Genomic DNA, 13,732 nt, shown 5'->3' on the forward strand with positions numbered 1-13,732 from the left:
CATACTACCATGGAAAGATGAGACAAAAAAGGGACCCAATGGAATGTCTTCATGTGCAGTTCTTGGCAATGCACACTGTTGCAGCAGTAACTCAGGTGACGACTAGATGGTCATTTGAAGGATACTGCTACTTCCTGCAGAATCAAAGTGAGGACATGGATGTTCCTTCACTGCTTGAGCTCACTCCACTCTCCACACCGTTCTGTCAACCAGTAAATATAACACTGTTTTCTGCTTGTCTGTGTTTCTATTAAATCATTAAAATATTGGGCACAGCACAACAGTTCAATTGGTTAATCTTCTCCTTGAAAAGTGCCAGGATCCCACATGGGGGGCAGTTCATAACGTGCTGCTCCAATTTCCATCTAGTTCCCTATTTGTGGACATGGAATGCAGTGGAGGATGGCTGGAAGCCTTGGGACCCCTGCCTTTTTTTAAGAGACGCTTTAAGGAGTTACCAGCTCCTGATTTCAGATTGGCTCATCTAAGGCCGTTGTGGCCACTTGAGGAGTGAACAGTGATATAAGGACTCATCATAGTGAACATTTGCTATGGGAATGGGTTTTTGTTCACATTGCTTGTTTCTTTGCAGCTAATAAGTACATGTGGCATGCATGATGCAGTGCCATTTCCATCACAGATTGTGAATTCATTCTGCCTTTCTACTCTTCCCTATTAGAAACACTCTCATTTTGTTCTCTTAATAACATTTCCTCAGGCCCAATATGATAGCCTCGTGGCTAAAGTCCTAGCCTTGCACACAGGATCCCATATGGGCACCAGTTCTAATCCCGGTGGTCCCGCTTCCCATCCATTTCCCTCTTGTGGCCTGGCAAAGGAATTGAGGATGGCCCAAAGCCTTGGGACCCTGCATCCATGTGGGAGACGTGGACAAAGTTATTGGCTCCTGGCTTTGGATTGGCTCAGCTCCAGCCATTGTGGCCACTGGGGAGTGACTCATCTGAAGGAAGATCTTTCTCTCTATCTCTCCTCTTTTCTGTATATCTGACTCTCCAATAAAGTTAAATACATCTTTTTTTTAAGTTGCCTTACTGCACACTCTTTTGAGAAATGGGGAAAAAGCAAGACAAGGATTCTTTGACGGTTAGGATGAACATGTACTTCTGAGGCTACAGAACATGGAAAGAATGATTATAATGTGAAGTGATTTCTAGACTACATAGCTAGCAAACACATGTACTTGATTATTGAGACATTTTTTCACAATGTTTAAAGACATAGTTGGTGCTGTTTTCTAAATTAGAATGTATTTTGGGCTTCTGTATTTCATACTTATGACACATTTAATTTCTGCCTTTGGATGAATGAAAGCATAATCTATATTTTATGTGGAAGACTTTTGTTTGCATATATAAACTTGTTTTTCATTGTATCTTTTAGGCTATTCTGCTTGTTAACTCTTAGGGAAACTTTAATTCAATCAGATTTATGCAATCCATTCATCTGTGCCACAGGCAGTAATAATGGTTTTAAATTACATCTTGTTGCTAGCGTATTTCGTACAGAACATCTTTGATCCTAATTTTTAAGTCTTAAAAATATTTTCAAAACGTTTTTCAGATTACCTTACCTGTAGGACAGCAGGTGCAGATTTGTTTGCAATATGTAGAAGCTTCATTTACATTGTTTATAAATACTGTCTCAGCTGTTGATGATGCCCATAGGAGATGATCCAAGGGGAATATAATCCATTTGTTTAATGATCATATTAGCAACAGGATGATTTGTTTCATGCTATATGTCAATGGCTCTGGAAACGTTTCTGACTGACATTTATAAAGTGAATACAGTTCTTTCACCTCTATTTCAATGTGTTGATTTCAATTTTTTTTATTGACACTGGATATGGTATCTGAAAGTATGATATATAATCTTGCAGTTTAGATGTGCAGCTACAATTTACATTAACTGAGGATGAATATGCTCATATTATCAGAATAAGGCATTCTAGATTGCCATGTATCAAGACATGTAGTTAAATTAATTACTGCAAGGCCATCATGCTTCTGGTTGTGCCTAGCAAATGAATTTACAGTCATCCAGGTAGACCTCTTTTTCTCTGTTCAGATGATCCACTGATTTCAAAGTGATTCTCCAACTATTGTTGAAGATAGAAAATGTTGGTGATATTTATTTCCCATTTGTTTGTCATGCCTTTAATATTTTAAAAGTTGTTTCTGTATTTTGGTACCATTTCAATTCTTAATTCACTGTATCAAATGTATTTTTCACTATATATTTATATATATTCCACTTCGTATTTCCAAATGAATTGCATGATTGCATTTTTTTTAAAGATTTATTTTTATTATTTTTTTATTGGAAAGGCAGATATACAGAGAGGAGAGACAGAGAGGAAGATCTTCCGTCCGATGATTCACTCCCCAAGTGAGCGCAACGGCCAATGCTATGCCAGTCCGAAGCCAGGAGCCTCTTCCGGGTCTCCCACGCGGGTGCAGGGTCCCAAAGCTTTGGGCCGTCCTCGACTGCTTTCCCAGGCCACAGGCAGGGAGCTGGAAGGGAAGCGGGGCTGCCGGGATTAGAACCGGCGCCCATATGGAATCCAGGGCGTGCAAGGCAAGGACCTTTAACCACTTGCGCCACCGTGCCGGGCCCATGATTGCATTTTTAAAACTACACTTTTTTTTAAGGGGTTTGACATGATATAAAAAGGCTGATTTTCCACTGTAGCACTGGCATCCCAAATTTGCACTGGTTTCTGCCTTGGCTGCTCTGCCTCAGATCCAATCCCTGGTTTGGACTGGGAAAACAGTGAATGACAGATCTAATCGTAGGAGTCCTGCACCCTCATGGGATACTCGAGGAAGCTCCTGTTTCCTGTTCATGTCTTTAGATCAGTTCTGCTCTATTGTATCCATTTGGGGAGTGAACCAGTAGACAAAATATCATTCTCTCCCTCTCTCTTTCTCTCCTTCAAATAAAAATAAATAAAATAAAAATTGTTCATGAGTAATTTTATCAAACTCAGAATGAAGATTGTTAAGGGTCAATATACCCAATCACTTCAGCGTCTGGTGGGATAATCAGCAACCCTCCAGATAAATCATTACGAGGTGAAGGGAAGTTCAACAAACTAGTATCATCTGCTATCCAGGATTTTTCAAAACCCTGGAGAAATGAAATGGCATGTAAATGAGAATGAATTTCAGCAAAATGAAGCTTGGAAGGGAAAAACATTTATACATACATATATATATTGAGAATGTCAGGACGAATAGGTGACCAAAGTTTCAATAAGGAATTGGAGTTACCAAAAAACAAACAAAACAAAACAAAACAAAACAAAACAAAAATCAAAGAAGAAGCATGTTTCAGAGCACATCATTAGAACATCACACAACGATCCATTTAGATCTCATTTTTGTGTAACGTGAATGGTGGGCATTTAGTTTCTGACTTCTGCCAGCTGCATTCCAACCATCTGAACGGCTTTTGTTGAAGAGACCAGGTTTTTTCCTAGATTATTTTCAGTTTTTCAAGAAGCTGAGTGCATCAGTGGACAAGGGAACTATTCACAAGCAGGAACACCTGTGTAAATGTCTTCCCTCTGATTTATTTATTTTTCTATTTTTGCTTAGTTTTTCTAAGAATAATTATTCTAAGACTTGTTAGATCACATAATATAAGAATTAATGAAAGTCTTTGTGTGATATCTGGGTTCTTTGGGAATATAAAAGTCTTTTTATTCTCAACTAAAGTGCACCATCCTGAATAATAAAATCATTTCTCTGTTAAGCTTTTTCTTGTTGTCTGTTCCATTAATCCTGACAAGTTCTCTTGTTCACGAATAGTTGGCTGGACATGTGTCGGCTCCCTTCTGGGGTTTCTATTCTGCTCCAGTGATCTTATTCTCTGTTTCTGTACCAGTACCCAGAACGTTTTGATGACCACTGCCATATGGTATGTCTTGAGGTCTCGAGGTGTGATTTCTCCTTTTTGGTTTTCATTCTTCAGGATAGCTTTGGTATTCATAGTCTTGTGTTCCAGATGCAATTGTGTATCACCATTTTTTTTTTTTTAATTTTTAGGAAAAATGTTCCTGGGACTTTGATTGAAATCACACGGAATCTATGTATTACTTTCAGTAATTTGGGCATTTTAATTATCTACTAATATATAAACAGGATTAGCTTTTCCATCTTGAATGTCTTCATCTATTTGTTTTATTTTTAATGTTTTCTGATTTTCATCATGGAGGTGTTCCACATCTTTGGAAGGGTTTGTTCCAGGTATTTAAGATTCATCTCTGCTAGTACTTAACGTTTTATTTAAGTTATGCTTACTTAGTTGATCAGAGTGGGAGTATCGATGGCCAGGGAAAGGTGGGTGTGATCATTGTTTTCAAGTTTCAAGTTCTCTTCCTGTATCAGGGGATGGGAGAGTCCTGGGGAGAAACCATTCCTGCATGCCTGAGGTAAGTCCCACTGGGTCCAGGTGCCTGATCTGTCGGATATATTTCTGGACTCTGTTGGTTAGGATTTTGTGGACGATGACAGCATCTATGTTCATCAGGGATATTGGTCTGTAGTTTTCTTTCTCTGTTGTCTCTATATTGCTTTGGTATTACAGCAATACCAATTAGTGCTAAAACAGCTGAAAATGGATCTAGGTAGGGCATGAAAAGTTACTTAAGAAAAGCCCAGATGACAAACCAATTACTGGAAATAAAGTAAAAATTAATAAATTGAGCAACTTTGTAAAATGCAAGAATAAGAAGTTTACACACACACGTTATGACTTGAAAGTGCAAAGGGGTCAAAAATAATGTCAGATTGAATTAAATTGAGGATTGAAAAAAGAGAGATTATGCACATGGAAGTATTCTGCTGCTTCCATCAAAATGACCACAATGGACTGGTGGCTGAGGTCAGCTGCTTCAGTTCATGGGGCTCTTGATCATGGGTGTTTGGGATTCAAGGATTCCAGGTCAGCATTTGCTGCTTTTCCAGACATATCATTGGGCTCAAGATGGGAAATAGATTAGCTGACACGAAAATCAGCATCCAAATATGCTGCCGTCATCGTGGGTGGCTGCTTAATCCACGATGGAGCCATGTCTGCCCCTGCTGTGACTCTATGCATTGGTTTAGTTCCAGTGTCCTTTGTTCCTGCTCTGGGTCTTGACTTGCATTTCTCAGATAACTTGCAAGTGAAAGTTGTCTCACACGTTTGTTTGTCATTTTTCTTCCGTGGGTATTTGATACAGTCCTTGACATCTCTCTTAATTGAGCAGTCTATTATTTTTCTTTTTTTTTTTTAAAGATTTATTTTTATTATTTTTTCATTGGAAAGACGGATATACAGAGAGGAGAGACAGAGAGGAAGATCTTCCATCCGATGATTCACTCCCCAAGTGAGCGCAACGGGCCGATACTATGCCGATCCAAAGCCAGGAGCCTCTTCCGGGTCTCCCACGCGGGTGCAGGTTCCCAAAGCTTTGGGCCGTCCTCGACTGCTTTCCCAGGCCACAGGCAGGGAGCTGGAAGGGAAGTGGGGCTGCCGGGATTAGAACCGGCGCCCATATGGGATCCCGGGCGTGCAAGGCGAGGACCTTAACCACTTGCGCCACCGTGCCGGGCCCAGTCTATTATTTTTCAATGACTGATTTCAACAACTCTTTCTATGGTTAGAATAATATTGTTTTAGTGATGCACATGATTTACACACATTTCATTCCATTCGTGACTTGCTGCGTATTCTTTAGCATTCATCCACCTTTTCCCACAATGTTTTGAGGAATTTATTGCATCTGTAGTAATGGGCATGTCTATGGATAAGCATATAAAACACTCAAGACAAAGACCCAAAGCCTCTTACAATATAAAGGCTGACATTTAACTCAGATTTCTGATATTCGAATGCTTTCATGCACACAGTAGTTTCACATGCTGCCTTATGTTAGGTTTTCCTATTATTTTGTACATGCTGTTGATTTTGAGAACATTAAACAACTTCATTTTTCAAGAAGAAAGTGAATTTCACTCTTTATGATGTCTATCGATAGACATGTAGATAATTTGTATCCATGTTTCAATTATATACTCTAACATTAGATTTCTGGTCCAATGCATATTTTCCTTTTGCACAGAGGGGTCTTTTGTATCAGAGGCCAGCATGTATTCATCACATTACTTTTTATTGTGTAATTCTTCACTACATATTGTTCACATCCCTCTCATAAGACAAAAGCAAAATCATCTCCATGTGTCTCTGTCCCAGAGGATAGTGTGCTTTCCCTAAGGCACGTCAGTGGATGCAACAGCAGCTCAAAACCCTGATATAAGAATTAATGTGCATGCTAACCAGAGTGCCCTGAGTAAGCAGTTTACTTCCAAAGGTAAGTCATAGGGCCTTTATCACAAGATATTTATAATCTTGATCATATATTTAGAGTTAAGAGAGGACTTCTCTTTACTTGAAACTGTATTGCAAAAAGGCTCACACCAGGGTATACAACAAGAAAAAAAATGGGAGAATTCCTCTCATATTTCTGGGTATAATTGTAATTCAGAAAAGTATCTAAATTGAGAATGCTTAACTCTCAGCAAGATAATACTTACATGGAATTTAGAGATTTTAGTTTTTCTACCATGAGGATATAAACAGATTATTATTTAGGATTTTTTTTGTTTTATCTTTAGTTAGGATTTATTATGTAGGACAATTATTGTGTTAGTGCATTCATTTTATGGTCTACCTAGGATGGATTCACGTATGTGAGATGTTATTTTTCTGTTGTTTCAAGGGAATTAATTACAGAATTGTGATGGTATGTCATAACAAGTCAATATGCTCTGGTGAAATTATTTTAGTGTGTGAGGTCAAAAAAATCTGGGCTTGAATTCTCATCATTGAGCACTTTGCAGTGATATTTTGCTCATGAATTGGACAGTGTTGCAGGTGTCTGGGGAGTTAACAAGTGGATGAAAGATCTCCCCACCTGTATCTCTCACCCCATTTCTTTTCTAAACTTAGCTTTAGGAGACATGAACCTTCAGCACAACTGTTTCTCACACACACACACATACATACATCTACATTTTATTTTTATTTGAAAGAGATTGAGTGAGTGACAGAGAGGCAGAGAGAAAGAGGCGGGGGAAGGGTTATTCTGGGAATGGTTGTAAATGCAAGTTAAGTCTAGGTCAGGCCAAAGCTGAGAGCTGGCAGACTCCATTTTGTCTAATTGTGTAGCAGATACTATACCAACTTTTGCATGTCTAGGAAATTTGGCAGCAATATAGACTGAAGGAAGAGTCCCAGAACTCAACTTGGCACTCTGAAACGTTATTGCAGCATCACAAGTGGTGGCTTAACCTGCTTCTCACAATATTCGCTGTGAATGATGAAATTTAAAGTACAATTTATTGTAATGGAAAAGCAATTTTGAAATACCTTCATAGATTTTTCACAATATATCTTTTATATATCAGAAATATCTCCATCATTTTCACATCAAACTGAATGCATACATTCAATTCAATCATTCTATTTAACTTTGCAGAATATTACTCATTGGTGAGTTTAACATTTAATGCTAAAAAAACTGAAACTAACCTAGATACTATTAGAGTATATCTGTCATGAAGCAGAATAGCCAATTTGCAGATAATTTAAAAGTTAACTTCAGTTTTGTTTACTCTCAGGAGTCTCTTAGACTAGGGGAGCCTGTGGTTGTTAGATTATAACCTCAGACATATGAGGTTCTATATTCTGGATATTACTAAAATGTTGTACACAAGTCTATCACCTATCTTGGAAGGTGCAGTCATGTGGTTTTCTTCTGAGAATTGTTTTAAGATGATCGTTTTTCATTCTTGACATATTAAACCTTCAGTGTAACAAAAAATGTGTGTTTATGTAAAATATAAAGTATTTCAGGTCACTAAATTCAGCTCATCTCTACACACAGCACTTTCATCATCCATGATAGAATGTTGCCATAAAATATTATAGTGTCACTATCTGTCTTTCAATATTAGTGTTTTTCCATAAAAGATACAGATAACATTTACACAGTTTTTATTATTGCACATTGGTAGCAATGATCAGACAGTTGTCATATTTGAGTAAAAATTTCTCTGAAGTATTTAGTTAGGCTAATATTTATTGTATCCTAGTTTTAGAAAAATCTGAAATAACTATGACAAGAGAAGGGTTATAATTTATTTTGTATAAATAGGTCTCAAAAATACATGAAGAGCATTGCATGCAGAACAAAAGCATGTAGTGAGACATCTGACTCTAGTATGAAGTCAATACATGAAAAATACATAAGACAAATAGAAGTTAAAAACAGATAACCTGGTGAGGAAGAAACACAGTCAAGGCTAAGCTGTTTTGGTCTGCAAGCAACATATATTTCTGTTGAGAGTAATAGCTGCTATTCTGTCCCTCTCATGTAGTGATGAAATTCGATAATGGCCTTTGAAATGGCTTGGCCTTAAAATACTCCCCAACTGATAATTTGAAAATTAAAGGCAAATTACCTCATTTCTACTCATCTGAAAAGATTTAAATATCAAATAATATACACTATGTACACTCTGTGTTTCATTTTTAGTTTTGATCCCATTTTAAGATCTAGGTGAATTCATCCTATTGTAACTCACACAATAAGCCCAGTGTTTCAATGGACTTTGTAGAAACCTAGAGTGAACCTTTACACAAGGCAATGTGGAAATGATTGGATTGATATCAATAGTTACATTAGATACCTTAAGTTGGGAATTATACATTTCAGATACATTGAGTTGACAAAGATTTTAAAGCACAATCTTACAGCCAACAAACGACTAAAAGATTGTCTTCAATTTATTGCAGCAAATGATGCATCCATTTGGATCCAACGTGTTCATTTTCAATCACTTTATTGGCAAGAGATCCAAATGTCCTCATGAAACAAAATATGAGTAAATAATTTCATGGGCTCTGCATTCAATGGTCAATGCCTTCAGGAATTGATAAATGGTAACTAACATGCTATCACATTTGGATTCCTTTAGGAATAACTGTAATAACATGACTGAAGTCTCCGTGTTTATATTAAAGGGCTTCACAGATGATTTTGATCTAGAGTGCCTCTTATTTTTTATATTTCTAGGAATCTATCTTTTTACTCTGCTGGGAAATTTAGGACTGGTTTTGTTGGTCATTGCAGATTCCCGGCTTCACACTCCCATGTACTATTTCCTGAGTGTTTTGTCAGTCTTGGATGCCTGCTATTCTACAGTTGTCACTCCCAAAATGCTGGTCAATTTTTTGGCAGAAAATAAGTCCATTTCTCTCAATGCTTGTGTAACACAGATGCTCCTCTTTGTTACATTTGGGACCACAGAGTGCTTTCTGTTGGCTGCTATGGCTTATGATCGTTACGTTGCCATCTATAATCCACTGCTGTATTCAGTCAGTATGTCACCCAAGGTCTATGTCTCACTCATCATCGTGTCCTACATTGGTGGTGTTTTGCATGCCACTGTCCACACTGTGGCCACATTTAACCTGTCATTTTGTGGATCCAATGAAGTACGTCATGTATTCTGTGACATCCCACCACTGCTTGCCATTTCACGTTCTGATACTCACATAAACCAGCTTCTGCTATTTTATTTGGTAGGCTCTATTGAAGTAGTTACTATACTAATTGTTCTAATCTCCTACGGTTTCATTCTGTTGGCCATTCTGAGGATGAATTCTGCTGAAGGGAGACAGAAAGTGTTCTCTACGTGTGGTGCTCACCTAACTGGGGTATCCATTTATCATGGGACAATCCTTTTCATGTATGTGAGACCAAATTCCAGCTACAGCTTGGATCATGACATGATAGTATCAATATTTTACACCATTGTGATTCCTATGCTCAACCCCATTATCTATAGTTTGAGAAACAAAGATGTAAAAGTGGCAGTGAAAAAACTACTCAAGAGAAATTGATTCTTATGTAAGCTCCATTTGCAGGACAGTCTTCAGTTCTACTTTAGTGTTACCAGTTAAACAAGTGAAATCTATGTTTATCTATTTAAGCAGAACATATTTGTTAAAATTTCTAAACTACAAAGGAATCTAACATTTAGGTAAACAAAGGTAACAGCTTTGTGAATACTAGCTCATATTATAAAGATCAAATACTTATTTTTAATTATTTTACCATACATATATTTATAGTGAACTTCACAGTACAAATCTAGGAACATAGTTCAATTTGTACTCTCTGTATTCATTACCATATGTCAGATAGGCAATTTTTACTAAAAGGATTTAGTTGCTTTAAAAGTCACGTTCAATGAATAAATAAATTCATCTGAAAGGAAATGTGCAGTGGTGAGTAGTGTACATGCTGGTTTGTGTAGTTACTGCATCCATCTTCTGTCACCACTCCAAACTCACAATTAAGTCATCTCTTCTCAGTCCCCCCCCTTCTTCTAGAAAGGGCAAGTGAAATGATGTCATACCTATTATGACCTGCTTCCTCTTACTTAGGATAATGTCCCTAAAATTCACATGAATGTGGTTTTGGATCTTACTTAAACAGCTATTGCTTGGTGTACTCCTCTAGTTCTTGCATAGTCAAGGTTGGCCCGAAGCTGGGGACTCCAGCCATTGGTAACAATTGAGTGTCAAGGACTCAATCTAGATAATCAGCCTCCTGCCACTTAGCTTCTGTATTAGCAACAGACTGAGAGCATGAGCTGGATCTAAGACTAACCCAGACACTGCAATAGAGAAAGCCATCATCTTGATTAAAATCTTTATTCCTAGGCTAAATATTGACCCTTTCACAACTTTCATTAAGGAAAATGTCTAATAGATGCACTTACTATAATTTATGTATCATTTTTAATGGACACTCAAGTATATTCTGTCTTTTGGCTCTTGTAAATAATATTGCAGGTATATATAAATACTGCACGGTCTGTTTTAGTATCAATGACTGCATATCTATAAATGTAATTAAAGAAGATTATTTAAATTATATGCAATGTTTTTGAAGAATCTCAAAACTGTTTCTCACAGTAACTAATTCATTGTATGTTTTTACATTCCTTCCAGCAGTTTAAAAGAACATAGATTGCTTAAGTTCTTGTCTAATTTTTAAATGTTAGTAAATGCGATTTTCCATTTTATTATCATTTGAGTTTCCCTAATTACTAATCATGCTGTGTAAATTGTCACGATCTCTCTGCTCATTTGCATATATTTGGATAAATATATTTTGTCTACTTTTTAAAATTTTATTTTGATTGGGGGCAGATTTGTAGAAAGAATGAGAGACAAAGATACTTTCTATGCACAGGCTCAATCCCTAATTAGCTGCAAATTGAACTGTCACTGAGCGGAACTGAAGCCAAGAGCAAAAAATTCCTCCCAGTTCACCATGTGGTTGTGGGTGTCAAGGACTTCAGCCATTCTCCACTGCTTAACCAGGTCCTAAACAAAATTATTAGTTGGAAATGGAATGACCAAGATTAGAAGCACCATGCAAATGCAGTATTGGTGCTAGCAGGTGAAGGGTTAGCCTGTTTAAGCACCACTCTGATCATACATGTTTTGTCTATTTTAATGCATTATTTGCTCTTACATTGTTGAGCCATCTAACTTATATTATGCGTAATCAATGTTTATGTAATGTAATATTCATAAATAAAGTGTTTTATCATCCTGTAGGTATTCCTTTCACTTTCCTGATGATGTCCTTTCACACACAGTTTAGTTTATTTTTTCTTCATTATGTAGCAGAATATCTGTTACTGATAATATCCACAAAGAACTGAAGTCTATTTGGTTTACAGTCCTTCAGAATGGTAAATCCAAGATCAAGAAACCACGTACAGTGAGAACCTTCTTCATAAATAATTACACATGGAGAAAGAACAAGGGAATGCTAGATACAGATCTCTGCAGACATAGGTGTAACTTCATCATACGGGTCTAATTCTCATGATGTTATCTAACCGAAGTAATTCCAAGGGCCCAAGGACACACATCCAAATATATCAACATATGATGTGGCTGATGAGTTTTCTGTGGAGAGTGGAGCCGCACCTCAGAGATGGCGCTTGTTGACCATTGCTTTGTGGCACAAAGGTGGTAAACAGGTTTCGGGAAGTTACTGAGGATTGGACTGAGCACGCAGGGAAGCTACGTGACCTAAGTCATGATTGGTGTGCTTACCACATGATCCGTGATGTGGATTGGTTTGTGTAATGTAAAAAGGTCTGGGTAAAAAATAGTTAAGAGGAGATTCCACCAGCTGCGCTGCTAGAGCTAGGCTTGAGCTATCACTGTCGCTTCAAGGCTATGGCTAGCTAGCACTAGGCTGCTTGTGCTTTACTGCAATAAATCTTACAACTACTGTAACTGCTTTCACATTGCCACAACACTTAGAGTCTTATCCAATAAACTTTTTAAAGAATCTATACTGTATTGGGGTCTTGCTCGCGGACGAGGGACCCTGATAGTTTCCAACTTATGCTTCTTGAGAGATACAGGGAGAGAGAGAGAGAGAGAGATGTCCATCCACTCATTTACTTCCTAAATGGCCTCAGTGCCTGAGGTGGGGTCAAACAGAAGCTAACAATCAGGAGCATCTTCTTGACCCACAACATGAGTGCAGGGCCCCAAGAAATTGGATTGTCCTTTGCTGCTTCTCCAAGCACTAGCAGGGAGCCGGATCAGAAGTGGAGCAGCTGGAGCTTGAACCAGCACTCAGGTGGGATCCTAGCCCTTGAGGCAGTGGTTTAACACACTCTGCCACAGGGTCAGCCCCAAGGGTAGAGTTTGGATGATCAGCTGTTACAGAATATTTTCCCATATTGGATAGCACTGAAGTGTCCATCTTTAACCAGATATATTATTGTATATTATTTTTAATAGATATCTGAAAAGACAATAAAGGAAATGAAAAGTGTGTCCACATTTACTGGTCTATGTAGGCTGGATAACACGTAAGTTATGTTTTTTGTTTTTTATCAAGCGGATCTAAAATCTCTTGTGAAAAAACAAAGTGAAAAAAACTGCCAACACATACCATATCTTTGTGTCAATAAAAAAACTCAACAAACAGAATGGGGAAAACATATGTGAGCTATTCATCTGAAAAATAATTGATAGCAAAGTATGCAAGGAACTCAAAGATTCATTAACAAAACAAACAAATCCAGTTTATTTAATAGGCAATATATATGAATAAATGTTTCAAAGGATGCAATACAAGTGGCCTTTCAACACATGAAAAATGCTCAGGATAACTATCCATAAGCAAAGTATAACTCGAAGGTCTTATGAAGTCTTGTATTGGGAGACAAGAATGTCTGCTGTTCCAGTATCCCATAAGGCACTGGAGAGGGTACTGGATGCTCTACTTCCAAGCCAGCTATCTCCTGGTGATGTGGGAAGGTAGCAAAAGAAGAGGGAAATAATTGTGGACCTGTACCTACGTGGGAAATCTGGAAGATGTTCTTGGCTCCTGACTCCTACTTTCAGAACATCTCAGCTTTGGCTCTTATGGCCATGTGGAGTGTAAAAAAGGCAGTGAGACATTCTCTCTCTGTCTCTTTCTTTATCCTTTTCTCTTTCTCTCCCTCTCAATCTTTCTCTAGCTCTTACTCTCAAACCATAGGTAAAGTCCTAAAATTCGCCACAACATAGATGTAACTGAATATTTTTATGCAAAGTGCAATATGCCAAGCAC

At 37.7% G+C, this 13,732-nt stretch overlaps 1 protein-coding gene across 1 annotated transcript; it reads left to right on the forward strand.

Moving 5' to 3' along the window:
- The first annotated feature begins 9,063 nt into the window (after positions 1 to 9,063).
- Positions 9,064 to 9,975, forward strand: LOC121172342 (olfactory receptor 1102-like). The gene has a single exon (XM_041004202.1). It carries the CDS (start codon positions 9,064 to 9,066, stop codon positions 9,973 to 9,975), a length of 912 nt encoding a protein of 303 aa, XP_040860136.1.
- Positions 9,976 to 13,732: the final 3,757 nt, after the last annotated feature.

Source organism: Ochotona curzoniae, unplaced genomic scaffold, assembly GCF_017591425.1.
Source record: "Ochotona curzoniae isolate NIBS_2020 unplaced genomic scaffold, NIBS_Ocur_1.0 scaffold_3171, whole genome shotgun sequence".
NCBI lineage: Eukaryota > Metazoa > Chordata > Mammalia > Lagomorpha > Ochotonidae > Ochotona > Ochotona curzoniae.